The sequence below is a fragment of the Mesoplodon mirus genome (genome assembly GCF_964341445.2).
Source record: "Mesoplodon mirus genome assembly, chromosome: 2".
NCBI classification, from domain to species: Eukaryota; Metazoa; Chordata; class Mammalia; order Artiodactyla; family Ziphiidae; genus Mesoplodon; species Mesoplodon mirus.
The window spans coordinates 156,092,012-156,106,738 of record NC_138977.1 but is presented as its reverse complement, the minus strand read 5'-3'; the positions used below and the strand labels follow the sequence as shown (position 1 = coordinate 156,106,738).

Below are 14,727 nucleotides of genomic sequence, written 5' to 3'. Positions count from 1 at the left end.
CCCTTCCACCTTAAAGGTTTCTGATTTAATTTACCATTACTAAGACAAGGATTTATGGGATGAACTCTCCCTGAGGACCCTGATTAGATGTTGGTGTTATTCATGGCTTTCCTTCCTTGTTTCGAACCCAAAGAAGTGGGCAATAACCCAAAATTGTTAGCGTGAGAGACTCATTGGGAAGCCACAATTTAAAATATTTGGATGGTGACTTTCCTCCTGTGGACAAATGTTCCTATCAAAAAAAATCTCCCATATTTTATATCAGTTGACCTCTGTGTTTGGGAGAATGGTTTATATTTATCCTAAAAAAAAAAAACCCAACAATTAGAGATAAATATGTTGTTCTCTCATTCCCAGAAAGTGGGGACAGAGAAAGAAAACAATTAACTTCTGCTTTCCTTAAACAGTAATACTAAACTTTTCTTATACGTTCCATATTTAATCTTTCTATGTAATCTTAAAGCAATCCTACACAACACAAAAGTCTATCTATTAATTATTATTAATTTTGTTTTGAGGGTTGCTTCAGATTTTTTTTTTAAATGACTCAATAAGAGGAATATAAATATAGCATAAATCTTTTCAATGATTGAATAATAAACTAGGAGCAGCTTTATCTCCTTTTCATGGATGAGTACAAGTGACTAGAGGTATAGTGAAATAAAATGACTTAAAAGGGCATTCAGGGAGTCACAGACAGAAATAAGATTGTAATTCATTTCAATGTTACATCAATACCAAAGAATGAACAGCCAGAAGAGACTGAGTCTAAAATAGTAAATATATTGAGTATTATAAAGGCCTCTATAATTTAACAGATCATTTTAATGTACACAAAACGATTGTGCAGGGAAAAGAAGAGGAAGCGGCAATATTCTCCTAGAACAGAATATACGTTACCTTTCTCTTACGTTGCTTTCTCTACTTTAAAAATTGTAAGATTTGAAACATCCCAGGAAGGAATATGTATCAGAGGGGAGTGCTAAAGAAGACTATGGTAGGGTCAAAGTCACAGCTGGAATGAGTTTAAGTAACCTTGTCCTTTACTCTCTCTCCTCTAGCACAGAAATAAAATGATGGATGCCCCTACTTAGATTATCATTAAAATACTTTTCTTGCTATTCACGAGGTAACTTTCACTTGTATCAACCATCAATTCTCTACTATCCACAGTGAAAGAAAAGAAGTAGTGTAGTGTAGATTATTTCAAATATTTTTTATTTTGAAAAATTTAATTTAAAAACTGATTTGCTTTCCTAGTTATGTTTAGTATTAGTTGATGTCCAGAGGAGATAGCAAATATTTATCCTCTAGCAGGGGAAAGTTGGACTGGAGTTTAAAAAAAAAAAAAGCCATGGATAATTTTAGAAAGTGAAGAAATCACCTACAGAAAATAGGGTATATAGTTTTTTCAATGAGCATATTTATGAGTGTTTGTGCATACAAATAGATACAGCATTTTTATTAAAGAAAATGCAATATACAAATATGAGTGTTCTCTAACCAATGTCCTCAAGCTTCTGTTTCAATGTCTATCAAGCGTTCTTTTCTCACAACATAACTTCATCCAAACCACTGTCCTTCAAGCATCAAAATTATATCAGAAAATAATGGAATCTGAATTTACATTACCAATTTCACCTTCGTTTTAGAGACACATGCCAGGAAGCCTATCTACCTTTAAAATATAATTATTTTCCACAGTTCTCATCTTAACTTTTAAAAATATTTCAAAATCATACAGCATTGTGTTCAAATTAATCTGCCAGTCTAAGACAAAGTAAGGAGTAAAGACTAAAAGAAGCTATTACAAACACATTCCAAAGGTTTTTCATTCTCAAAAAAAAAAAAATCACTGTTAATTTCAAGGGTAAATTGATTTTATAAATTGCTTTACTTTTTTAAAATCTGTCTTTAAGGTGGCCTGTAAAACTTGATACCTCATGCTCCAGAGGTGATGTTGAACAACAGTGTACTTAATCAGAATATATTTAAGCACATAATATTGAATGTTTTGTTTAATAATACTTTTGATTTAGAAAATTTGCTTTAGAAATTGAGATATATAAATATTGATATATATGTTAGTAACAGTCCTACAATCTAATTTATCCCATATACATACACACACTACATTTTAAAACATTAATAATAGATGCAAAAGGAAAGTCAAATTAAAATATTAATGTGAATAATTCAGCAAAATAATTTTTGCTACTTCTGTATCGATTCACCTGAATGAATTCAATTTTCGATGTCAGTTTCCAATCATAACTCATAACTGCATCTTTGAAAGCAAACCTAAGAATGAGAATTTTAACAGCCCTGGAGAACAGTTCGTTTTCTTTGAGCACCCTCTAAATCTTTCCTGAAATTCAAAGGCTACTCCTCCAGAAGTGATTTACAAATGATTCACCTTGCTGACAGGACAAGTAGAATTCCTACTAATTAGAATGTTTTCTTCATATGAAATCAGCTATGGTGAATCAAGAAAACCTTGGCGCCAATTTAGTCTCATTTTCACTTTTGTAGATTAATGAATTATTAAGTTTATTCAGTAATTTCTTCTGCAATTGCAATATAATTTTTATTTTAATTCTCTATTCTGAAAGTAAATCAGGAAAAATAGACCATTATTCAATTTTCACTTAAGGAAAAGGAGACCAAAGACTAAGTTTCTGATATGCCTACTTGAAGTTATATCTTACAGTCTCTGGTTCCTGTACCTCTGAAATGCATACAGTTCAGTATCATCAATCAAAGACTGGGGACGGGGAGACAACCAGACTTATTAGGCCTAAGGATGACACTACATAATTAGCTAGTATTATCAGTTGGCATTTTACTTACAAATTTTCTCAATCAATCATGTTATGATGGATAAAAATTCAGTTCAGCTACATTTTGCTTCTAAAGTTTTTCTCCTTAAAAGGACGTGGCATCTTCTGTTTTGAATAGTCTTTCTAATTTCCATTCCATTATTGAAAATAAGAGTACTAAGAATTTTGGTAACCACCTAACTAGTGGAAGAAAGAAGATAAAGAGACCCATAAATATTCAAACAATTCCTCTTTCTACTTCAAAGAAGAAAGATTTTTTTCTATTTCTTCCTTTATAATAGTACACATTTTAGATCACCCAATAAACAAGTGAGAAGCCAGAATATACAAAAGATAATCCTTTTATTTTCCAGCTATCTTACTGTGAGTCAACTTAATGTTTCAATTCCATGTTACATTGTCTCTAATAAGTTGTAATTTTCTCACAAACCCAATGTCAAATTTTAAGGATCCTGTATTATAATTAAGTAAATATAATGAAATATATTCCATAGGACCACTAAGTTATGGAAAGCATACAAGACATTCAACTCAAAAAAGAAAAAAAAAGAAAAATTCAACTCATTTATAAAATAAATCAATCTTCAATTTGAAGACATGCGAAACAGAGTCACAACCTCTTTAAGGAGCAGATATTTGGAGAGATAGAAAAATAAGCACACATATCTTATACATATTTATATGCAAATATGCTACCAAAACATAAAGGATAAGCCAGGTTCTGGGATGGATGCATCCCACAGTCTAACCTATGTAACCCTATGGCTAGCGGCATTGCTGACATAACTGATAATTTGACTGAGGAACATCAGGTGTTAGGGCCCAGTGGTGACGGAAACAGAAAGCCCTTTGCAGAAACTCACAGAATGTACATGGATTAGAATCAAAAGGAACCTCAAAGATTATTGGGTCCATCTCTCTGTTCTTGGCTAAACTAAACCCAGCTCTTTTCAGCAACTGACAAGGTTGAATTTGAAGTCAGTAGCCTTAGAAAAAAATCTGATGACTTGGACTGAGAGCATCCTTTCATTCTAATCTTTGACCCAGCACATTATGGACTTCTAAGAGAAGTCCATTCCTATTGAAAATGGCAGGGTGTTTGCCAAGGAAGAGAAAAACGGAATGAGAGTGGTCTTGTAAGTGTGGATGGAGGTATGTACACATGTGTGAGAATATGCACAGGACATGTATGCATGTAGTGTGTATGCAGATGTATAGTTTATTTCTCTTGAGACTTAAAAAAAAGAACTACTGTGGTTGCAGGCTTTGTATTCCTTTGAGAGGATAGCTGAAATGTTTGACATTTCAAAGCCCAGGAAGCATTCTGGAACTGCAAAACGAGCAAAACTCTCCCCGTGAGAGGGCACTAGGGGGCCAAGCGGAGCAGAATCTTCCCTCGCTGTCCATCCAGGACGGCCTTGGTTGTCAACCTTCGCTCTGCCGCCTGCACTGGGGGCAGGGGCAGCGGAGGACGCCAAGAGCGCGCACAGCAGCTGCAGCAGGATCCTCTCATAAAACAAGGAAACCCAGGATCTGTGGGGCAATGAGCCGCCTTTACGGGTTGACAGTTGTGCTGTGGCTGTGCCCGTGCTGCTTGGCAAACTGGCTTTCGGTTTTGGCTTCGCAAAAAAGGAGCGGAAGGGGGAGCTGTAGTGGTTCCCAGTGCCCGCAGGGCCCCCTCTCCTGGCCGCTGTGTGCTGGCCACTACGGGTGCAGAGTGTGCGCACTCGTGTCTCTCTGTGTCTGTTTGTGTAACTGTTTGCATGACTGTCAATCTATCTGTCTGTGTGACAGAGAAACAAAGATGCTCGCGGAAAGTTCCCTCTGGAAAATAAACCTCAGGAGTTTTCCTTGCTATGTCCCAGGCACCCTGGTCCTCCGTAACTATGATACTGCCTTTGTCGCTTCGTTATTTTGTTTCCTCGGGATGATTTATATCCAGGAGTGAGAAATGCACGTTTATTGAAGTTTTCTGTATGTGACCTTACTTCATGGAAATGAGAAAGTGGCTGGGAAGGAAGGAGAACCTGAAAAACGGTAAATTCCCGCTTCGGATTGTGAAATGAAACAGTTAAGAGCCCAGAAACTGGACTCAGACTGTCCGGATTCAAATTCCGCTCTGCCACTTACACTAACTGTGTGCCGTGGGCAAAGAGCTTCTACTCGGTGCCTAAGTTTGTTCATTTGCAGGATAGGGATAGAAACAGCGCCCAGCTCATAGGATTGTGAAGATTAAACATATGTAAAACGCTTAGAACAGTACCTGACGCATAACAGTTGCTGTGTGTTAGCTATTAACATCATCCTCCACATCCACTGTGTTAAATGTGGAGAAGGACTATTCGGGCCCTTTCCCCCATCTGTACGCACTAGATCTCCGTACATGCCCATTATATCCCCAAGCAAAGATGAAAAAGTACCCTCCCGCGCCCGCTCCACACCCGCCAGCACTCGCAGTCACCCAGCCACCCCCGCCCGTGTAGACGTGCATCTGCGAACCCCTCCCCAGCCGTCCTGCGCGCCACACCTGGGGGCGCACTTGGGGGCAAAGGCAACTGAAGTGTCCGAGCGTGCCGGTCCCTACCTCTCCTGGCTGAAGAGTGCATTGGGGGTATTTTCCTACCTGCCCCAGGTTTTTGCCCTTCTTACTGCCGCCGAAAGCCAGTCCTTGGTATGTGCCCGCAGATCGATTGGCGGCCTGGGCTGGCGTCTCCCCGCCCAGAGAGGACTTGATGGAGTTGAGTTTGGCCCGCGAGCTGCCGAACTGGGAGCTCTCCACCATCAGCACCGCGGCCAGTAGGAGCAGGCAGCGGGAGGAGTCCTTGCCCCGCATCAACGCGGCCATCGCCTGGCGAGGGGTCCCCAGGGAGGGGCAAAGCCCGCAAGGGTGCGGGTACAGAGGGAGGGAGGACCCCAACACGGGGCCCTACGCGCGGGGAGCCGGGACTCGCAGAGACTCTGTTTTTCCCCAACCCCACTTGGCTTTGGGGGCCCAGCACCGTGTGAACTCAGTCTCACGCCTCAGACCGGGAGGGAGCGCGACCCAAGCAAGACCTGCTTCTCCGCCAGGGCAGGAAGTTCTGCAGTAACTGGAAGCAATCAAAGGCGAGGCGCCTTCTTGCCAAGGAGGCGTGACCCGAGGTGCAAGAAGCCCCAGCGCCACGGCCCGCACCGCTTCCGTTGCTCCTTGCCCCGCACCTCCGAGGTCCCGCCCGGTTCTCCGCGGTCCAGTCCTCCTCCCAACTGCTCAAGAGGTCCACATTAGTTCCTTCGCCTTCGGCCTCAGTTGCGTTTTCTCTCCTCTTTTCCTTCCCTACCCCTTACGTCTCAACCTTTGCAGGACATAAGTCCTCCTTTTCAAAGTTAGCGGGCACTAGATGGGGGATCAGGAACCTCCCCCAGACAAGACCCTTGAGGTCTGAGGCCAGCCACGGTCCCGCACGCGCGCACGCACAGGCGCCCCGAAGCGTTGTTCTCCGGCTCACAGCCCTGCAGCAGCCAAGCGCTGCCAGGGACGCCTAGATGCCCTGGGAGCTGTCTTGTGCTCCACGCGGTCTCCCTCTCTGCGTCTGCTCTCTCATCGCCGCCCCCTTTGCTTTTTATAGCTTCCCACAATGTTTTTTTTTCCTCCGCCCCCAATTCAATAGTGACAAAGAGTGAAAACGTATCTATCACCCCCCACGTTCCCGCCCGTCTTCGCTTTCCCTGCGGCTTCCCCTCCTGCTTCTCCCTCGCCCCCTCCCACTGCCCTTCCACCGGACAGCACTTGAGGAAATGGGATTCACCCCCAGAGGAACAGGCCGGGTTCTGATTATTCCTGAAAACCAGCCACTCCCGAAGATGTTAGAACCTTTGCAAACAAACGGATGGCAAATGTGGAAGTGGAGAGGGGCGAGCTGCCACCTCGCTTCGGGACCTCCAGCACCCCTCGCCAACCCACCTCCAGTCCCTGACTCCTGGAGGAGCATTGGGAAAGCCCTACAGAAGACTGAAAGAAGTGAGCATCTGGGCGTTAATGGTCTGTGTATGCTCAAGTTGGGTTTTAGCCTGTGCCTCCCAGTGGATGTGTGAGACTGGCACTGTATTGGTGCGCCAGGGAGTGCCCAACCGACCCAAATGGGGCTTTGGGAAGAAGAGTACCAGAGAAGGAGGAAAGATGCTCCTATTTCCCCTCTGAGAGGCGTTTAGGACTTTCTGGTCTCCTCTTCACCCTCCAGTCCCCCTCCCCACCACACAAGCACCGTTTGTCTACGTCTCTGAGGAGCTGGGAGCAATGGGGGCCCCCTGAGTACCTTCCGAGCTTTGAATCTCACAGCTCTACCGGGCATCTTTACTGTCCCAGGCAACTCCCCCCTTTGCAAAGAGGAAATCCCAGACAGGAATGAACGGGGCGGCAAGGGAGTCTTGGAGGTTCCGCTTTCTGCCCCTTAGCCCCTGGGAATGACATGCGAAGCCTTTCCTGCGAGACCCGAGGCTCCCCGGGTCCGGTTCGCTTCTGTGGGAGAGAGGCTCAGAGACGGGCTGGAGCGCGCGGGTGTGCGGCGCTTGGGGGCGCCAGTGGCAGCCGCTGGGCAAGGCGAGGAAGCGTTGCCGGAGACAGAGATGAGGGCTGTCCCAGGCAATCTCTGGGACTGGAGAAGTTCGGCGGCAGTAGAGAGCCAAGGCTTCCAAAGCAACCCAAGCGCTTAGGAATTTGTTGCATTTCTCCTTCTCTGGTGCGCTAACATCTGTGCACAGAGAAATAGAGGCTGTGCAGTACAACTTGATGCCTAATAGCTAGGGGAGGAGGCTGTTCTTTCTAAACACGCTCTAGAATCTTCAGACCTGAGTTCCTCAGCTTTCACACCTGATCCTGGCACACACCAGCACGGACAGTGCGGTATACAGTCAACAGTTGCTAGGGGAGAACGTTAGTGACTCCTTTCTTCTCCACCAAAAGGGCTGAGGTAGGTCTAAAGTGTGAATTTGTAGCTGGGTTCCTGCAGGCTGCACCAGCTTTGCATATTTCTCTGCCCTGTTCTGTCTGTCTGCCAGGAATTCTTCATTTTCTGAATGACTTTTTTCTTTTTGAATGCACAAGCAAGAGGTGATTAAAACTTGAGGAACCCTCAGGCATGTTTTCTTATCTTTGGATTGCCTTGTGCTTCCTCAGGGTAGAGATTTTCACGTTAAAAAAATTTTTTTTTCACTTTTTAAAAATATGCCCAGGAATGGATCTGTAAGGATTTGTAAGCATTCCAGGCACTAGTGGAGGGCAAGGAAACTGACTAACTTACACTCTACAGATAAGTACTTGGGATTCAATGCTTAGACTTTACACAAAGGTGTATCTTTTGCCTTCATTGTGATTTGCCAAACAGAAAACATGAGAGAAATGGAGAAAATTAAGTTAGGAGCCTACTGGTTTGGATATTTTTCAAGAGTATTTTAGAGCAAAAGGAAAAGAGAGCTAAATATGTAAGCAAGAAATCACTCTACCTCCACTTGAAGAGTGTGGGAATCCACCAGCTGCTGAAGAACAAACTCCTATGAATCAACAGAAAATCTGAAGATACTTTGCCTGTTTCTGTTGGTTCCCTCTTTCTTTACCACCAACCAAAATAAGATACCACATAGTCAGAACCCAACTCCTATCATATGCTAAAAAGAAACAGTGTACAATTCAGTATATGTACTCTCAAGAAACCCTTCAGCTCTAGATATCAGGATAAAGAGATTATCTCAGAGGTTTACAAAGGGCCCTACAAGTTCCAAATACGGTTAAAAATCAAAGTTCACATGAAAGTTACTTTCACAAACATTGTCCCTTTTATATAAAACAAAATCACGCTACGAAATCAAATGCTAAAACATACACAACTACACCTTAGACTAAAAAGGAGGTAAGAACTAATTTCATTCATGGTCCAAATGCTCTCTGTAACATTGTATAGAAGACAGAAACAGACACACATAACCCATATGCAGACAAGTAGGTACGCGTACACAAAATCAACTAACTGCAAATAATCCTTTGGATTACTGTTTTAATCCCACATGTGTTTTCTCATGTGTGTTTTCATAAGTATGAAGATACAAGCTTCATATTCTATTTGGAAAAATAGATTTTTTATGCCTTTTGCAAAACATCATTAGGGAGTAAATAAATAAAAGCAATACTGTACAGAAGTAAAGATAGGGTCCTCCTGTCCAGAAGAAAGTGCCTCTGTGGACACTTTCTCCTTTGGCCATAATTTCCCACTTCTCTTTGCTCCTCAGCTGTGGGGTGATTTCGGTTCCATAGAAAAGCCACAGCTGACTCAGCAGTTTCTTCTGGGTCCTGGTTTCCTTCTGAATACTTAGGGCCAAGGTAAGCTAAGTGTACACCTCATTGCCTTATTCTTGTTTTTCATCCTATTTTCTCTCTCCCTGCATTAGTAACCACTTCCCACAATAGTCTATTTATCCGTTGTTCATTTATTCACTGTATATTTATTAAATTTAGGGCCTTGAGGATACAAAAGCGAGTAAGTCAGGGCCTTGGCCATGGTGAGTCTTATGGTCCACTGTGAAGGCCTTGACTTACTGAAATCTGCCTCTACCCCTCTCAGGAGCTGCCGCTATTAGCCTTCCTCTGTTCTCATCCACCACTGAATTCTGCCAATCTCAGTCTCTCACAGGGTATCTGGAGCTTCCAAGCTGGATTGAATTCATATGACTATGGGAATAAAAATATTAGGAATGTCCCCCAGAGTCTTTCCTTTTCTCATAAGTTACATGTACATTTTAGCAGCACACAGGGAGACAATATTCCCACATTTGTGGTTAAATGCAGAGAAATGACACTAGATGTGGTCATTTGGGTCATTTTAGATAAGTAAGAAGTACAGTACTCTGGCAAACTTGGGAAGGGACATTAATTTTTATTAGGTCCCATAGGCCCACGAATCATCTTGTTCACACAAGATGGACATGAAACATCTCCATCATTTTTCGGTGTTAAAGGATTTGTAATATATGGTTTTGTGTGTTTCCTCTCTCCATGGTAAACCAGCCTACCTGGTCTTCTATTCTAGTAGGACTCACACTTTGGATCTTATCACATGAGAATTTTATGTTTCTCACTGTCTAAGGAAAAACAGTACCATGTGTTAGCATCAATTACATTTTAAATAATTTGTGATAAATGAGTATTAGCACTGGTATTGTGAACATTTTTAGTGTCTCTCGATAGGACTAATTTACATACCAGATATGAAAAATTGCATCTCCTATTCTATCCCTGCCATAGTTTCACCTGTTAACTCTCTTCTGACTTGATCTCCTGGACAACAGGTCCAGTGAATGAGAAAAGACCTCGTCACTCACATTTGCGGCGCTAGCTGTGCTTGACCCAAACATGCACAAGTGAAATGGTTCAAGGTTATTTCAGAGTAAATCAATCAGAAACATAATTTCTTAGCCAATGGCTTGTTTTTTGATCCTTGACACATCAGTCATTTTCTCAATACTTTACCTGCCACCCAAATGACAGAAACTTACTAAACAAATCCCTTCCTTAGAGACTGAACCCAACTAATAAAAAGCATGCAAAGAATATAGTCAGAAACTCAGGTAGACAAACTTCTGTTGATTCTTGTGCATATGGGTGACCTTAGGTAGAACTGAAATTAGAAATTATCCCCAAACGTTTAACACCAAACCTTTCCCTTTATGATGCACAGTTTCTGCTTCTTCTATACACTGCATATCCTTCTTGGTGGTCCATATACCCCTACTGCTGAGCTCTGGCAGGCTGTTCCAAGATTCATTTTTGGAAAGAGTACTATACTTGGTGGTTTGGAAAATATGTTTAATTCTTGAGAGAGGCTCATTGCAAGAAATCTCATCTTGAACAACAAAACACACAACTTGTAGATAATCTAGACCAGTAGTTTCCAAATTCTTTTCCTTAGATCTCCAGGGTTCTGTAGGAGTCTGACAAGGAAGTTAGAACTGCTGTTATTTTTGACAGGACCTCATGGGAGAGGGCTCCTGCAACATGAATTTTTAAGTGTCTATCTTGTTACTGTTTTTATTTGGGGGAGGGTTGTGTTGGTTGGTTTTTTGGCTTTAATCAACCACACAGATTTGGATGCAACAATGAGTTGGGCAAAATACTCTATGAGTACTCAACCTGCCAACAAGATGGATTGATTTCTATCCTGTTATTATTGCAGATTATTGCCAAAACAAACATTACTCAAATGGGGAAACTATTGAAAATCTGGCAATTTTTCTAGTCAGATATGGTCATTTGAAGTAAGGCATATTAAAAAATAGAAGGGCAGGGTAGTTAATCCAGTCATGGTAAAATGTGTTTGTTCCTGGTCAGTTATCTGAAACTATGAGTAGTAAACATAGAAAAACTTCAACTATAAAACAAATTATGGCACAGATTGAAAAATAATGGGAAAACTATTGGCACAAACAAAGGAAATATGTTCCTAAGTGGCAATTTTAAATCTGTGTTTGAAGCATAACCATGCTTGGTAACAGGGAATGTAAATTGTGTTTAGTTTATCTTCAAATGATCATTCTGCAATAGATCATACGTTTTGATACTGTGAGAATAGGCTCCAATGCTCAAAAACATCTTGAGGTATGAAAAACTCAAAGTATTAAACTTCAATCAGTTTAAGGAATTTTAAAGGTAACTGGCTTGGAAGATATAGTAATAATAAAAAAATAATAATAACCAAAATATACTGAATGCTAACTCTGTGCTAAGCTTGTTAGGTACTTTACATGTATTGCATGTATTATCTCTTATTTGTATGCCTTAGTTCATGCCTTTAAAACAATGTCTAATATTAAAATAATACTAAGCAAAGAGTAACTTGCAGCACAGCAGGCCCTCATTTGTACTTACAGATGCCCAGTTATGGCAACAATGTGGAGTGCACCTAAGAAAAGAAGAATTCATCCAGAGAAAATGGAGGTGGCTTTGCATCACTGCAGCAGGACTTAACACTGATTCCTCTAAAAGAGCCAAGATAAATCACTTGATAAAGGGCTATAAATAACACCAAGAATACAAGTAGATGAGTACATATATTGCAGCTTCAACCAATATAGTAAAGCCTCTTGGAAGTTGAATGATCATAGAGCAGAAAACCAAAAAAAGACTCTCTGCTATAAGGATGGTGTCCTCACCTGCCCAGGCTGATATAACAAAATACTAGAGACTGGGGGGTTTAAACAACAGAAATGTATTTTCTTACAGTTTTGGAAGCTGGAAGTCCAAGATCAAGGTGTCAGCAGGTTTGGTTTCCTCTGAGGCCTTTTTCCTTGGCTTGTAGATGGCCTTCGTCTCACGGGGCGGACCCTCTGTCTTTGTCCAAATTTTCTCTTAGTAAAAGAATACATGTCATATTGGATTAGGGCCTACCCTAAAGACTGAATTTTAACCAAATTACCTTTTGAAAAACCTTATCTCCAAATGCAGTTTCATACAGAGGTACTGGGGGTTAGGGTTTCAACATATGAATTTGGGGAGGGGGCACACAATTCAGCCCATAATAGATGAATTTATAGACAGTGCATATAAAACATCTGAGGAAAGAGTAACATTTATGGAACTCTGCCAGAGTTCCTGAACACAATGTGGGAGATGTGTCATATGTCCACTTAAAAGTGTTATTTAAAAAATTTTCCTATTACCACTTTACCTCTAAACTGTGTTAATGATATTAACTTCCTCACCTTCTTCTGCGTGTTATGCCTAAATATGAATGCAGCTGACTGCATCTGAAAGTGACTGTCAAGTTTCCACTGGGGCCCTGAAAAAGAACACAAAAAATTCAAGCTATTTGCCAAGAAGATAAGATCATTTCTACATTTAAAAACAGCACTTTGTTAATGAAAGATGGAAACAATAAAATACAGGAGTATATATGATACAAAAATGAAATTGTTGTAGATCAAAGAAAAAGGAAGCGGCCATCAAAAATAGAGTGATCTAGCAATCAGCAAGTTGTTCTGTTACTAACTTAATTTGTCCATTTATTTAATTTGATTTGTTCAATTTACTCAGTAAATTAATAGTTACTTGGAATCACAGTACTTTTAATTAATTCAAGGCAGTGCTAAATATGTGGAAGCAGAGGGAATATCTAATTTCATTGAAACTGCTCATGGAATCATTTTTTAATATATGTGCACTTTGACCACTTAGTTTTAAATTATTAAGAAATCTGAGTTAGAATAAGTTCAAATGTCATTTAGTTTTTTGTTTTTAGTTGTTGGTCTTTCTGAAATCCATAAAATGTGTCTACAGCCATACCACCCTGAATGCGCTCGATCTCACCTGAAATCCATAAAACGCTATTTTGGTTGTTAGTGTCAAGAATATATGTGCAGATTTGTATATACCTAAGATCAAATAATATCTCCTAGAATGTAACAACTGTTTTCATGTTCTAAAATTGGGTTAGCCTTGTTCTCCAATACCAATGTGTATTTTAATTAACAAGAAAATAACATTCTTAAATCTTTGATCAGTTTGCCTTTTAGGTATCAAAATGTATTATATAAATATAATTTTATCATGTTATAGAATTATTCAAAATTTTAAGCTATCCTATTGTTCTATAATACTTTCCCCCTTCCAATTTACAATGGAGCTAGCACTGGAGTCAGGGGTATGCCAACCGAGACGCTTTCTAACATGAAAAGTCAAGATAGGTTTATAATCTTTTAAGCACCATTTTCAAGTTCACAGAATTACATGATTTTTTTTCTATATGTTTGTACAATTCTAGGAGTTCACTCATTAAAAATGCTCACAGTTACAAGTTCTGATCAAAAGTTATTCTTGTTACAGTCCAACACTGTTAATTCTCTTTAGCCAAGTGTAGATACATCTAAGACTGTTAATTTTAAGTTAATTTGTACACTGTCACTCATTTGTTACACGCTTTCTGAATATAGCAGACATGATCAACTGATTTCTTTTCCAATGGCCATTTGATGTTAAAATGTCCTTAAGGAAACCACTCTAAGTAGTGCCTCTAAGTGAGACCATATATATGGGGGATGGAAATTGCAACCCATCATGATATTTTTCTCTGATAAGAGTTTCTGTTAACTGTTAGAAATGGGCTTTAAAAAAATAAGTGATCTTACATAGTTATTATTAGTCTACAAGACTAAGACAGGTCTAAGTTCATGTACCAGAGGGCAGTAACACACATATATCCATGGTTAGAAAGATGAAGAGCTAGAGATTATTACAAAGGAACTTTCCTGGAGAAACGCTTTTAAAGGCCATTCTTATACCACTATTATTAAATGGAAGAGAACTGACAAACGAATTCATCTACCCCTCTAATGAAGAGGTTGTGATACCTTTCAAATCTCAGATTGCCAAGACTGAAAAAAATAAAATAAAAAATCTTCCCCTTACCCAACTATACACAAGGAGCCATCTTCCTTTGTCAAGGCCTATTCAGAGGCTGCCCATGTGGCATTGAAGTCTGCTGTAAAAACTCTTCCACACCACTCAGAAACAAAGGCAAATAAAGTGTTGCTAGCAGTCCCATGAATGTGCAGAATGCACTGGAAATAAACAATACCTGCTTAATCTCACTTACCACCACTTTATCCTCAAACTTTCCCTGGCTACCTAAAAAAAAAAAAAAAAAAAAAAAGGCAACAAAATCTGAAGACCTCAGTACTTAACCCTCCGTTAGTTCCTTTGACTGCTCACCACTGTAAAAATATTTGCATCTTTTTGTCTTGATTTTTTAAAACATTATTTCAACAAACTGCTTCCCCCCTTACTCCCTCTGTCCTAACTTTACCCTTTGTTCTACTTCCTGCAATAAACCACCAAATAAAGCAGCCCCTGACACAAGGGGGTAGATAG

The 14,727-nt window shown here is 40.4% G+C and overlaps 1 protein-coding gene across 1 annotated transcript in view; it reads right to left on the bottom strand.

Annotated features, from left to right (window-relative positions):
• DKK2 (dickkopf WNT signaling pathway inhibitor 2) overlaps nucleotides 1-5,685 on the bottom strand; it is a gene marked incomplete at its 5' end in the record, with an annotated part of 114,249 nt that extends 108,564 nt beyond the window's left edge. Inside the window, one exon of the mRNA XM_082611614.1 lies at nucleotides 5,464-5,685. Within this exon, the coding sequence (XP_082467740.1) occupies nucleotides 5,464-5,685 (222 nt within the window). The remainder of the gene's footprint in view (nucleotides 1-5,463) is intronic.
• Between the last annotated feature and the right edge of the window lie 9,042 nt (nucleotides 5,686-14,727).